Source organism: Psammomys obesus, unplaced genomic scaffold, assembly GCF_907164565.1.
Source record: "Psammomys obesus unplaced genomic scaffold, mPsaObe1.curated_primary_1811, whole genome shotgun sequence".
Taxonomy (NCBI): Eukaryota; Metazoa; Chordata; class Mammalia; order Rodentia; family Muridae; genus Psammomys; species Psammomys obesus.
In genome coordinates, this window is record NW_026596109.1 from 11,933,765 (window position 1) to 11,947,955 (window position 14,191).

Consider the following 14,191-nt stretch of genomic DNA (forward strand, 5'->3'; position numbering starts at 1 on the left):
TCTTTCTTTCTTTCTTTCTTTCTTTCTTTCTTTCTTTCTTTCTTTCTTTCTTTCACTTCTTCTCCTCCTCTTCCTCTCTCTGTCTGTGTTGGGGTTGGGGGCAGGTCTCTCGCCGGCCTGAAATTTGCCATATAGACCAGGGAAGCCTGGAACTTAGAGATCTGCCTACCTCTGCATCCCGAGTGTGCTGAGATTAAAGCTGTCACGCCCAGCTGCCTTTGTTTTCTGTAGAGGGAATCCTGAGACTCAGAGAGGCCAGCAGAACTACCAGAGTCACGCAGGTGACCGGCAAAGCCACAATTCCAGCCTGTGTCTGAGGGACCCCCAGCACCCCCCACTACGGACAGCCGGATCCTTCCACAAGCCATGGTCCCTACATAGAGCAGCCGTGGCACAGGCTGGGAGATTTCTGGGAACTGGCAGAATGGGGACAAGTCCACCAGCCTTTTGTTCCTTTGGTCCTCAAAAATCCTGACCAATAGCTGGCACAGCCTGGTATAGTGGTGCATGGCTGTAATCCCAGCCCGTGGCAGGCAGAGGGAGAAGTCTGAGACTCTGCCTCAAAACAAACAAATAAGTAAAATAAAACAAAAATCCTAACCTCTGAGGGTCGCCCAGAAGGAAAAGAGTAACTCACCCACAGGCTTTGCTTTAACAAGAAAGGAAGCTGGCTAAAGTCACGTGATCTAACAATAAAACCCTTTATAAAATTTAGTCATCTCTCTCTCCTCCGATGTTCCCAGCATTGTCCTGGGGCTGAGGAGTTTTGTAAATAATTGACAGAGGCGCTTGGGGAAGGGAACCAAACCATGCAGGCCTCAGCCACATCAGGCCAGCTGTTCCCCTGCCAGCCTCAGTGGTCCTGGCTGCTCGGCAGCATCAGCCCCTGTTGCTGGAGTAACAGCCAAGTTCCTTTTTCCAGCCGTTATTGCCCTCTGCTTTGTCCACATTGGGCTAAATGCTGCCTCTGTGCCCCCAAGTCGCCCTTTAGTGTAGAAGGTAGGGTTTGTGGAGGTGCAGGGAGGCAGGGGATGAAGCCTTTCCGGGGCTGCCCTGGCTCAGGCCTGTCACGTCAGGGTGCAGAGATGAGTCCCAGCCAAGCGCTGGCCCTCGGTACCCACAGTCTAGAGGGAGATTGAAGCCTGTGCTCAGGGGGGCTCAGTGTGGTGGTGCCTTGTCATGGACATGTGCTTCCCAGGGAGGAGCCTGAATTCCCCGAGGGCTTGAAGACTGTGGTGACTGAGTCAGAAGATGTGGAGCAGGAGAAAGACATCTCAGGCTGGGGGAGCAGCCTGGGCAAGGGCCTGGAGGAGGGAGGTGTGGGAGTACCTTGCAGAAGTGTGGGTTCTGAGGTGGTCAGGCTTGGTGGCAAGTGTCTTTGCCTGCCGAGTCATCTTGCTGTGTCCGGGTTACAGTCTTGAGTGCTGGGAGGTTCAGCCGGGTGCTGTAGATCAGAGGGGACGGGGGGGGGGGGGGGGGGGGGTTGGGGGGGAGTAATCAGGACCAGAGGTTGGCCTGCTGGAGGAGGCGCAGAAGCAAGGGCAGCCTCAGCCAGAGTCAGGACCTGTGTCCCCCTCTCCAGGAGAGACTGGTGAGGCTTAGACCTGGAGGTCTACTTGAGGTCACTCAGCAGGAAGAAGAGCTGGGAACCAGATGGATATCTTTTGTCTCTTAGTTTTTAAAGTCTCGGCAGTTTCCTGCTTGCCTGCGATGCATTGTTACCTTCCTACCCCACTCCCGTTCCTGCTCTGCCCTTCCTCCTCCTCTGGAGGTCATCTGAGATGCCATGAAAGGGTTAAACTTTGGAACTATGTCACCGGAGGAGCTGGCAGGTCTGCGGCCAGCCAGCCACCTCTGTGTCCACTTTGTCCCACAGAACCAAGGAGAGCATGTACCACTCACTGACGTATGCCACCATTCTGGAGATGCAGGCCATGATGACCTTCGACCCCCAGGACATCCTGCATGCTGGCAACATGATGAAGGAGGCACAGTCGCTGTGTCAGAGGTTGGAGCGGCGGGACAGGGATGGGGTAGCGAGGCCCACACTCCTCTCTTCCTGTCCTAAGCAAGAGCCTGGTGTGTCGTCTTGCTGTGTCCCCGTTGGCGTGGCTGTCCAGTCCAGTCTGAGCCGGTCACTGGGGAGAACAAGGGCTCTCTGTCTTTGCCACTTTTCAACTGTCTTGGGCAGGTCCCTCCCAGGAGTTTACGTTCTCCGTTTATAAAAGGGGCTGGACTGGGAGAGCTGTGCATCGGAGTCTGGAGACTCCTGCGGAGGGTGGCCACAAACCTTCCAACATTTGAGAGGGTAGCAAAGCGTGTGTGTGAGTGTGTGTCCCTCTCTCAACCTCGTGCAATCACCGGGGGCCTTTCTCCTTCCCCAGGCACCGGAGGAAGTCTTCGATGACCGACTCCTTCAGCAACCTGGTGCACCGCCCCACCATGGAGCAGTTCACGGAAGGTGTGGCACCCGAGGTGTCCCCCCCAGCATGGACTCTGGTGGCCCCAGGCCTGGGGAGGGGAGGAGAGAAAGGTTATCCATTCTGGTGGCCCCCAAGGGGGCTGTGCTATGTGGCATAATGCAGGGACACAAAGGTGGCCCTGGCCTGTGGCCCCTGAAGGAAGGGTTAGAGCAGGTGAGAGCAGCCACCTAAGCCAGCACCACCCGGGGGTCAGGAAGAGTGCTGTGCCTCCCCCCCCCCCCCAGAGCTGCTTAGAACGGGCCTCTGTGACTTCGCTGTGGCCTCACCGGAGCCTCCTGACTAGAAGCCCAGGCTTTGGTTTGGTTGTGCTTTTTGTCTTTCCTGCAGAGGAAATCCACGCAGAGGTCTGCTATGCAGAATGCCTCCTGCAGAGAGCAGCGCTGACCTTCCTGCAGGTAGGATGTGCTCCCGCACCTCAGCTCACCCCACATGTGTGCAATCGCCGTGTGCAAGCCTGACCTGCCTGTCCCCTGAGAGGTGGCAGAGGCCGAGGCTCGGTCCTCAACTCCCAACCCTGGCCGAGCTGGAGGAGGAGGGCTGGCTGTTTCCTCCTCACACGTCCAGGGTTCTCGAGGTGCTGCTTCCTTCTGGTCACTGCTGCTGCTCCTGTCAGGAGTCACACGGACATAGGCATGGCCACGGACCCGCCTTGCTCGATTGGTGCAGCAAACCCTTGTAGCAAGTGACATAACAGGCTTTGTGTGTACATAGGCCTGACATTTTGCCTATCCTTGTGGTGAATGTATGTGTGTGTGGAGAACAGGTGAATGCCAGTTGTCGTTCCCCGTCACGGTCCAACTTTTAAAACATGTATGTATTTAGTGCATGCGTGTGTGTGCGCATGCGTGCCTGTGATGGGAAGGGGGAAGGCACGCTGTGGATGCGGGGGTTGGAGGAGAGCTTTTCGGGAATCGGTGCTCTCCTGCTTGGTCTCTTATTTTTGTGGCTGAGCTGTGGCTCCAGGCTAGCCGGCATGCAGGTGTCAGGTGAGTCTCTGGAAAGGCTTACAGAGGCACATCTGGCTAAACACCAGCGTTCTGGGGACCCAATTCTGTCCTGAGGCTTGTGTGGCATCTCCCCAGCCCTGGACATGTCTTTGCATCCCTGCCATGACACGAGGTCCTTTGGACGTGCTCACACTTGTTACTTAACCCTCACCTCAGAGGACAGCAAAGCAGAGTCTTCGGGAGAGGGTTCCTCGGGTCACGTGATCAGCAACTAATGAACTGGGATTTGAATTTGGGTCCGGCCAAGTCAGAGACAGATCTCCCTACCACAATGTCAGTGCAGAATTTTGCTAGAGCTGCTTTGTTAGAACACGGCAGCCATCATCGTGTATATTGTATGCGTGTGTATTGGAGGAGGGCAGATGCATTTCAGTGTTGGGTGCTATTTATTTTCTTAGCTGCTTCCTGTGTTTTTAGATAGGGTCTCAATAGGCAGCTCTAGCTGACCTGAAACACATTGCAGACCAAAGGAGCCTTGAACTCATGGTAATCCCCCTGCCTCTGCCTCCTAAGTGCTTAGATTAAAGGTGTGTGCTACCAGACCTGGATTCCTTAGCTATTTTTAATTTTTAAAAATACTGTTTTATTACTTACATTTTATGTGTGTGTGTGTGTGTGTGTGTGTGTGTGTGTGTGTGTGTGTGTGTTGCTTGCATATATGCCTCTGTGCTACATGCATGCCTGGTGCCCTTGGAGGCCAGATTCCCTGGACTTGGAGTTATAGGTTGCTGTGAATCACCATGTGGGTGCTGGGACTTTAACTGAGGCCCTCTAGAAGAAAAGCCAGTGAGACAGTGTATCGGTCTGTAAAATATTACTTGTGTGTATATTTTCAGCTCTTTTCTTTTCTAATCATAAAATTTTTTTGTTTGTTTGCTTTTTCAAGACAGGATTTTTCTGTGTAACTTTGGCTGTTCTGGAACTTACTCTGTAGACCAGGCTGGCCTTGAACTCACAAAGATCTGCCTGCCTCTGCCTCCTGAGCACTGGGGTTAGAGGCTTGGTGGTGGCACAGGCCTGTAATTACAGCATTTGGTAGACAGAGGCAGGCGGATCTCTATGAATTTGAGGTCAGCCTGGTCTACATAGCTAGTCCAGAACAGTCAGGGCTACACAGAGAAACCCTGTCTCAAACAAACAAACAAAAGCTGCTTCTGAGCCACGTTGTGGTTGCCCTGAACTCAGGAAGAACAGCTTAGCCACTGAGCCATCTCTCCAGCCCCTTAAACTGGAATTTGATCACAACACTTCTCTCTTCCTGCCTCCCAAACCTCCCTTACCCACCCCTCCTCGCCAGCCTGCAGATGTATGGGCTTTCTTTTTCACTAACTGTGATTGCATGCGTCTGTTTATATGTTTACACATACGTATTTAAAGTGTAACTCAGTCCATGTAATGTTACTCGTCTGCATGTTCTCAGGCCTGGCAGTTTGGCACTGGACAGCCGCTTGGTGTGTCCCTCCCTGGAGAAGACCACCCCCTCCCACTTCCAGCTTTCCTCCGTTGCCTGTAGTTCCTTGCCTGGGGTTGAGGCCTCATTGGCCTTCCCCCGTCTGCTCGGGCATGTGTGCTGCTTTCATCCTAGTTCAGCTCCCAGCTGGGCGGTCACGTTGGTGAGACTTTCTGGCTGCAGCCTCAGACATCCCAGGAGACACAGTCTCACGGCAAACTCCCTGATCCTCGGGCTCCTACAATCTGTGCCCCATCTTCCGCAGTGTTCCCACTGGGACTGGCCTCCGCAGCTCTGCATTTTGATTGGTTGTGGTTTTCTGTAGTGGTCCCCATCCATTACAAAAAGAAGCTTCCGGGGATGAAATTTCCGTGGGTGGAAGGACAGATGTTCACAGATCGTTGTTAGAAATTAGGCTGGGTTGGTAAATTCATGAGTGTGGATTCCCCAGGACCCTTGGCTAGCACTAGCTGTTGGCTAGGTCTCCAGGACTAGATATGGTTTTCCTCTTAGTGTGCAAATCTTAAATCCAGTGAGAGAGCTGTTGGTTACTGCTAAGGCACGGCTGCCACCGGAACACCCTTAGGATTGTCATGCCGACCCTGGACCTGACTCCTGGGTGCCATGGGCGGATGCCCCTCAGCTCTTTAAAACACAATCTTTTGGCCCTTGGGTGATCGGAGTGGGCTAGTCCTCGGCTTAGGATGCACTGAAGCAAGACTTTTGTTTTATTATTACGTGTTATTCTTACACACATGCTCTGAGTTGGTTGGAGGCCAGGTCTACACAGCAAGGCTTGTCCCTCCGCCCCACCTCCTTCCCAGGGGAAGCCATCACCTTCCTTGTCACTCGCCTTTCGTGGCCGTTTGTGTCTGAGCAGCAGGTTGTTATGCTTTGGTTGGCATCCAGTTGTGTGGGCCTCAGCACCCTGTGTGGCTGGGTAATACTCTCTTGTGTAAATATGCCTCTACCTAGCTTTCCACGGGTGAGTCTTGGTTGCTTTTGGTTTGGGGTTTCTTGAACACCGATGCTGTGGACATTCCTGATGATACTTCTCAGCCCCCGTCCATTCATTTTCCGTGAGTGGACACCAGGATTGGGGTTGCCAGGCAAACTGGGGGCTGCTGGGACTTCAAATAATGAGTTACAACAACTTTCTTCAACTTCCCCAAAACGAGCACCCCTCCTCATCTCACAAGATTCTCCTACCTGGAGGGAGACGCTGCTGACGGTGTGCTCGAGTGTGTGTGTGTGTGTACGTGTGTGTGTGTGTGTGTGTGTCTGTCTGTCTGAGAGAGGAAGGGGGTGTGGCAGTCTGCTTTGAGTGGCCTCTGACCACCTCACCCAGCATAGCTCTCGCACAGGATGGAGGGCTGTCGGGCCCTGTGTGACCCTCTGGCTCCAGCCACCTGCCCAGCTCTCGTCCCCTCTCCTCTCCACAGGATGAGAACATGGTGAGCTTCATCAAGGGTGGCATCAAAGTTCGAAACAGTTACCAGACTTACAAGTGAGTGGGGTTGGACTGTGGAGGGCTGGGAGCCGGGGGCCAGAGCCTGCTACCTGGCCCCTCAGACTGCCCCCTGGGAGGCCCACCTAGAAAACTGAGAGCTCGGGCAGATTGGTGGACCCCTGAACCTTCTGGATTTCTGGCTATACCTGTGTGTTTGGCGTCTTGAGTGTCTTGTCTGCCAGAGAAAAAGAAGGCCCATGTTCACCACAAACAGCCTGGGCTGAAGGTGGGGCCACAGACGGCCAGAGGACTTTAAGAAACATCGGTAGAACTACCCATTTGTAAAGGCCCAGTCCAAATCCTACTTTTCCTACAATGTCTTCCTTAACCTTTTAACACACTAGAGATAGTACATGCACACACACACACACACACACACACACACACACACACACACGTGCGTGCACGGACACCACACCTACATGTACACACACACACATACACACACACGGACACCACACCTACATGTACACACACACATGGATACACACACACACACACACACACACACACACACATACACACACAGAGACACACGTGCACATATACATACACACAGACTCACATTCCCCAAGGGCTAGAATCTTTCCCACACTATGTCTGGATCCCTGACACAAGTCCTCTGGGCCAGGGACAAGCTGTGCTGAGGGAAAGCCTGAACACCTAGCTCAGAGCACTTTTCCCCAGTCCCTTATCTACAAGTCTGAAATCCAACACAGCGCTGGAAGCCCAGCCCCCTCCCCTATGTTACACGGTACATGTTAGGCGGCAGAACTTGTTCCCCAGTTCACTGTGAGAGCACCTGGTGCTCTAACTGCATCCTCCAGGTGACTCTTGTCCGTGCAGGACACTTGCAAGCCTGTGCTGGGGGGGAGGGAGAGATGGTACGGACAAGCAGACAAGTGCCACGGTCCCCTCCAGTGTCCCTGCCAGCTTCCATAACGGTGACTACAAAACACAAGCCCGGTCAGGCCGCCCCTTTCCCACTCCCAGGCTCCCTTTCGGCTGCCCAGTCCGTGGGCTCCCCTCCCCCATCCTTGCTGCCTCTCCTACGTCCCTCCGAGGACCTTTAGGCCTGCCCTCAATTCTTCATCTGCGCCTCACGCCTCACAGCTTTCATTGTCCCTGTCAGAGTGGTGCGTCAGGCCAGCTCCAGGTCCAGGGCCTAGCTCCCAGGCCACCTGTCCACTTAAACACCATCTCAAAGAAACCCTCTCTACCGAAGACTAAGCACAGCCCGGGGCAATTCTGCTTTCAGTGAGAGGGGGACTGTCTCCCAGACAGGAGAGCTGTGGGACAGAGTGGGGCTACTGTGCACGATGCTGCCCTCTGGTGCCTGGCACCGAGAAGCCCGGGGTAGCGCTGACTAGAAAGCTTCAGTGCTGTCAACTAGGAGAAAGGGATGGATTCCAGTCAAGCCAACCCCAAGAGAAGGTCCTAAGAAGAGGGCATTGGCAAGTGCCCAGTAGTGGGTCCGTCCTGCCATCCTTTATCTACAAGTCTGAAATCAGTCACTGCCTGTGAGACGCTAGTCCAGAGACATCCTGGCTGAGGACGGAGCCAGGGATGCCATGAACATACACTGTGGACAGGCTCCCTCTTCCCCCAGCAGAGAGGCCCACGGAGCGTGTTGTACCCCCAGGGCCAGCGTGGTGTCGGTTAGGGGTGAGAAGCACACCTCTGTGCTAGGAGACAAGATGGCGATGTGTTGGGTATCAGGCCTCTGGGTCTGCAGAACTGTAGACAGGCCGCCGCTGCGTTCTGAGACACCCCTGGCAGGGGGGTGGAGGGATGGGGGCCGGCCTGGCTGTGTGGCTGAGAGCCACCCTCCCACAGGGAACTGGACAGTCTGGTCCAATCCTCGCAGTACAGCAAGGGAGAGAGCCACAGGCACTTTGAAGGCGGGGTGAAGCTCGGCGTGGGAGCCTTCAACCTGGTGAGTGGCCATCCCCCGGTTCTTCAGCCTCTGGGCCCCAGAGGCCACTCACCCCACGCAGGCCACCCCCGAGGGCCACTGTGCCTGGCTGTGTGCTAGGCGCGGGGCCCAGAGGTGGCTCTAAAATGTCACCAGCCTTACGGGCTCCAGCTGGGGGGAGGGTCACAGAGGGTGACCCCTCTAGTCCACATGTGCCTACTGCCTGTGCCTACTCGGTAGCTTGAACCCCTCTGCAAGTGGGGGGAGGTAATTGTAGCCGTGGAAACTGACAAGCCCAGGAAAGCAGACTGCTTCAGCCCCGGGGAGAGCTGGCTTTTAACCACTGCCCCGGAGGGAGGGAGGGAGGGAGGGAGGGAGGGAGGGAGGAAGGGAGGGAGGGAGACAGGCCTAATGGCAGCGGTGACCCACGGGGGACAGGGCCCCCAGTTCTCTTCAGGGCTCCTGGAGAGGGGAGGAAGATAAGTAAGCACTTGGGTTGGCTGTTGAAAGGTCCGGCAGGAGTTTCAGGCAGGGACGGGTGGTCCAGGCGGAGGGAGGGTGTGGGCTGGGTGGGAGAGACGTGGAAACGCAAGCGCACATGTGCAGGAAGGAGCCAGGCCAGGGCGATGGCACGCAGAGGCCATGGGTCTGGGAGAGGCGGCCTCGATTTCCGAGCTGGGCGGGGTGCTGGGACTTTCCCCTCCACTGCCCTCCACCCCCACTGCCTCTGGCCCCACAGACGCTGTCCATGCTTCCCACAAGGATCCTGAGGCTGCTGGAGTTTGTCGGGTTTTCAGGAAACAAGGTAAACGCCCACCTGTGGGTCCCCTCCATCTGCCCAGTCCAGAGTGGGGCCTAGGGGCCATGCGGCCTGGTGTCAGGCCTGCCTCAGATCTCTCTCTGAGCCCCACAGACCTCTCCCTGCCTGGGGCCTTGCAGCATAGACTGAGGGCGGCCCGAGAGGACCATGTTGTCTTTCCACAGCACTTGTCAGGAGCCCCGCCTTCTCCCCTTGGTCCACTGCTCACTCCCAGGCCTTGAGCTAGGCCTTTTGTCCAAGGTCAGCTTCGGGCACCCCTCCGCCATCTGTGAGTTGAGCAGGGAGCCCTCCTGTGCTTCAGAGAGGAACCAGGGGACCCACTGAGGGCAAGGCCTATGCACACCAGCAGGGGTTGGAGGAAGCGGAGCAGGGAGGCCCCCTCAGGAGGTAGCCAGAGTGATGGAAGGAGCACTGGAGTCATCCTCAGCCTCCTCCCTGTCTCCACCTTATTTAATCACAAAAACACCATTAGGAGTGCCATACAAGCTAGGCGGTGGTGGAGCACACCTTTTATCCCAGCGCTCAGGAGGCAGAGGCAGGTGGATCTCTCTGGGTTCGAGGCCAGCCTGGTCTATAATAGTGAGTTTCAGGGCAGTTAGCGCTCCATGGCGAGACCCTTTCTCAGCCGACACATGACAGTCTGCAGAAACAGATGTGTGGTCGGCGTGCCCGAGCACCTTTCCTCTGTGGACTCTGTGAGCCCGGATATGGGGTTTCCTCAGGGCGCCTACAAAAGGGCAGCACAGGGGAGGGAAGCAGGCTCAGTGCCTCCTCAGGCCCATCCCGGGCCCTGGGGAAGCTGTCCACAGCTGGAGGCCCCCCAGAGCAAGCTGTTGGGTAGGAGTTATCAGGGAGGCTGCAGGAATGTCAGTCCCAAGCCAGCGCAGCCGCTGTGGAGGGTGAAGGCAGGCCAGGCCCATGTCTGAGAAAGGGCAAGAATGCAGAGGAAGGTCAGCGGAGACTACACACAGAGGCTGGGTCTGGGTTGGCTCCAGAGACATTCTGGAACATTCTCCCCAGGAAGCCTTTCTGGGCCCCGGGCTTCCTGGCACCATCAGTACCAGCTTACGGTTAGGACTCCTTTGCTCGGGAATCCTCCTAAGCAGACCGGGCAGCTTGGCTTCCGTGCCAAGATGGTCAAGAGCAGGTGCCCACGGAGAGATGGAAGGGCCAGCCCTTGGCCCGTGCCTCCGGAGAACAGACTCTCCTCTGGACTCCCGTGGTCCTCTGGGGACCCCAGACTGTCGTCTTGTCCCCCCAGGACTACGGGCTGCTGCAGCTGGAGGAGGGCGCGAGCGGGCACAGCTTCCGCGCGGTGCTGTGCGTCATGCTGCTGCTGTGTTACCACACCTTCCTCACCTTCGTGCTTGGTAGGAGGCCCGGGGGAGGGGCGGGAGGCTTCCGGGCTGCAGACCCTGCTCGGGAGCCTGCGCCGGGCCTGCGGGGCATCCGGGCCTCCAGCCTGCGCAGGTTCCGGCTGGAGAACGGGGTTGGGGTGGGTGGGGGGGATTGTGCCACTTGGTGGAAGGTGCGAAGATGCCGTCCGCGGTTCTGGGCGCAGACCCAGAACGGGCCTCCAGATTACTGAACCTGCGATGTCCCGGGACAGTGTCCACATAGCTTGTTCAAACCTCCTGCTCCTCGGGAGACAGGGAGAATCGTGAGGCCCCAGGGAAGGCCTTGGCACGTTGCCAGGCCAGCAGTGGTAACCTAAGCCCTGTCCCTCCCTGCCACCTCCAGGTACAGGGAATGTCAACATCGAGGAGGCAGAGAAGCTGCTGAAGCCCTACCTGAACCGATACCCCAAGGTGAGACCAGGGCCTGCTGGGCACCCCACCCCAGGACCCAGTGGTCCCACCCGGATCCTCACGAGTATCATTGCAGGGCGCCATCTTCCTGTTCTTTGCTGGGCGGATTGAAGCTATCAAAGGAAACATTGACGCCGTGAGTGATGGGGGGGCTCCTTTTGGGGGGGGTGTGCCTCAGGCCTGCAAGAGGTTAGACACGGAGAGCATCCTCGGGGGTAGGAGGAGCCCGATTTCCTGAGCAGCGCGGGGAGCGGGGTGGGGGTGGGGGCACGGGCACGGCTGGCCGAGGTGTCTGGGAGAGGAGAGGTTGTGGCGTTTGTGCTCTTTCGATAAGGAGATAGGGCATTCCTGGTCAGGAAAAGCCCAGGGCACGGCGACTAGGCTGGATGTGGCAGATGGGGGTGGGGGTGGAGGAGAGAGAGCGTTGGAAATGGCTAGAGCAGTAGTTCTCAAGCTGTGGGGTGCAACCCCTTCACAGGGGTCTCGTAAGACCTCAGAAAAGACATTTATGTTACGGTTCATAAGAGTACCAAAGTTACAGTTACGAGGGAGCAACAGAAGTAATTTATGGTTGGGGTCCCCACAACATAGAGGGCCGCAGCACCAGGAAGGTCGTCCTAGGAAGGTCCTGGACCACTGGGCTAGAGACGGGGACGGTCACAGTCACGGCAAAGTCCCTGACTACGTGGCACCGTGCCAATGTACCACGCTACACTGTAGAGTCCCGGAAGTGTCCAGGCAGCCCTGGCAGGCTGCAGTCCCAGGCGTGGGTAACCATGGAGACGTGGGAAATGGAATCCCAGACCTGGGAGGCCAGGCAGCTGGAGGCCTGAGGCTGCTGACCGGCCAGACCAGCCAGCCTAGCCTAACTGGGGAACCCCAGATCCCGGGGAGAAACCTTGTCCCCAAACAGGCCGATAGCCCCTGAGGAGAGATGCTTGAGGATGACTCCACCCACATCCATCCACGGGAGCACACGCCACTGCAGACGTCACAGCAGTGACATCTGGTGCTTCCTGCCCCCCCTCCCCTGCATGCTCCATCCCATGCTCTCCCTTAATGACCAAATCGAATCAAAAGGAGAGGCAGCCATGGGCCTCTGGCCCAAACGGCTAAGCGTAGAGCCAGGACAGGAAGCCAGACCCCATCTTGGCCTGGCTCAGTTCTGGACCATAGTACCCTGGGGGAGGCAGTCCCTGCTGTGGCGTGGAAGGCTGCAGAGGGTGTGCTGGGGCTGCGCTGACCTGCTGCCACCCACAGGCCATCCGGCGCTTTGAAGAGTGCTGCGAGGCCCAGCAGCACTGGAAGCAGTTCCACCACATGTGTTACTGGGAGCTGATGTGGTGCTTTACCTACAAGGGCCAGTGGAAGATGGCCTACTTTTACGCTGACCTGCTGAGCAAGGAGAACTCCTGGTCCAAGGTGGGCTGACTCTGGGGGTGCGCCGTCGGGGGGACCCTGAAGGAAGGGCCAAACCCTGGCTGAACACAGCCGTGTCCACTGGGATCCGAACAGAGCCAGATGTCTGAGTGGGACTTGAGTGGGAGGAGCTAAAAGCTGCGTCGAGCAGAGAAACTTTGGGGGACTCCAATGGCGCCAGTGGATCTAGTTACTGGTCACTGGGCTCAAACAGATCTTAACCACCGGAGGCCCCTCAGCTCATACAGCTGAAGTCATTGGGCGCCACCCGACTCCAGGAATTCCAATCGCATCGTTTGGGTTGGCGTAGCCATGCCACCTGTGGCCCTGACATCTGTCTCCTGCAGACAGCTGCTCTCCGTATGACAGGAAGGGCGGCCAGGGGCTGCCCCCCGAGTTACAGCTTCCCCTTAGCTTCAAGCAGAGTGCACGATTAAGCCTCACACATCTGTGCCGGCATCTGGAACAGGTGAGAAGGTTCCGTTCCGGAAAGAGAGTAGCAGAGGGGTGTTTTCAGAGGAAAAAAACCTGAGGTGATGTGACTAGGGAGGGTGTGTGAGAGAGGAGGAAGGAGATTGCAGTGTTACAGGATTACGGTTACACCATGTAGGCAAAATGAAACAAAGAAAGCCTAACTGCCCACGCAGCCAGCTTTATCAAAGCCAGCGCCGTCGGGGTGGAAGGCTGAGAGTCCAGGGGCAGCCCCAGAGACCTAGCCAAGAGTACAGAGGGCTTCAGGAAGGCAGAACTTCTGAGCAGAATCAGGGAGGAGTTAGGGAAAGAGGAGAGAAAGCGAGAGGACGGAGGAAACCTAGAGCAGCCTGGTTTCCTACTCTGGTGAGGTAAACTAGCGTGTGGAATTAGAGGGCAAACAGCTAACCCCAGGGAGAAGGGCCCTGGTTCAGAGGGGGGATGGCCCACCTGGTGTCCCCCATGACTTCCCAGTTCATTCATCCCCCAGCCTGACTCCTGGAGGTACAGTGAGGGTAAGAGGTCAGTTGGGTGGGGATAGGGAGGCCCTCTGAGGAAAGAGCCAAAAAGAGGAAGTGTTTTCACAGGCCAAGGCCCCAAGGGGCTGTGGAGAGATGGGAAGATGTAGAGAGATGGCCCCAGGAGATCCTGGAATTTGGGACAGGTTGTGGACGGCCAAGAGGCTCTTGGAGCAGAGAGGACCTTGAGTTCTTGGCTGGGCACGCTCAGTGCCAGGCCCTAGCCTGGGTCAGGAACACAGAGGGATCAAAGCGAGGACCCTAGCAGGCTCTGCCTGGAGTGACATGAAGTGCACAAAATGAACACTTTTGATGTTGGCGTTTGATGTTGGCTTCCAGTGAAAAAAGTCCCCAGTCAGGGGCAGCTGAGGGGTAGGCCCTGTGTGTCTTGGAGACTGGGCTGCCATGAACCACAGGAGGGAGCCGCTGTGGTCTGGAGCAGGGCAGTGGCTGGGATTAAAGGCAGGCACTAGCACGCCCAGCTGCCACTGGCTGTCACAGAGCTGTTAAAGTCTTGTCCAGCGTCCGTTAGCCCCTGTGGCTTAGGGATTTCCCTCTGCCTCTGTCCTCCCGTATAACTTACAGACTACATTCCTCTTGCCTATATGAGACCACATTAGTATCTTTCCCATGTGGTAGCTGTTACTCAATAACTCGCATATTTGGCGCATGGATCTATGAAGGAGGCCAGAGGTTGGCCCCGAATGTCATTCATTCCCCACTGCTCCTCCTCATTAAGGCGATGTCTCTTGACTGAACACGAGCCCTGCCGTCTCCGCTCTGCAGGCTT

General features: G+C 56.6%; 1 protein-coding gene across 4 annotated transcripts in view; it reads left to right on the forward strand.

Moving 5' to 3' along the window:
- Positions 1-14,191, forward strand: part of Ttc39a (tetratricopeptide repeat domain 39A) — a 36,848-nt gene that overhangs the window by 13,845 nt on the left and 8,812 nt on the right. For all 4 annotated transcript variants that reach the window (XM_055629103.1, XM_055629104.1, XM_055629105.1 and 1 more), the window contains exons 3-12: positions 1,877-2,008; positions 2,385-2,461; positions 2,811-2,878; positions 6,383-6,447; positions 8,287-8,386; positions 9,105-9,170; positions 10,447-10,555; positions 10,926-10,993; positions 11,070-11,129; positions 12,254-12,415. In XM_055629103.1, the coding sequence (XP_055485078.1) occupies positions 1,877-2,008; positions 2,385-2,461; positions 2,811-2,878; positions 6,383-6,447; positions 8,287-8,386; positions 9,105-9,170; positions 10,447-10,555; positions 10,926-10,993; positions 11,070-11,129; positions 12,254-12,415 (907 nt within the window). The remainder of the gene's footprint in view (positions 1-1,876; positions 2,009-2,384; positions 2,462-2,810; positions 2,879-6,382; positions 6,448-8,286; positions 8,387-9,104; positions 9,171-10,446; positions 10,556-10,925; positions 10,994-11,069; positions 11,130-12,253; positions 12,416-14,191) is intronic.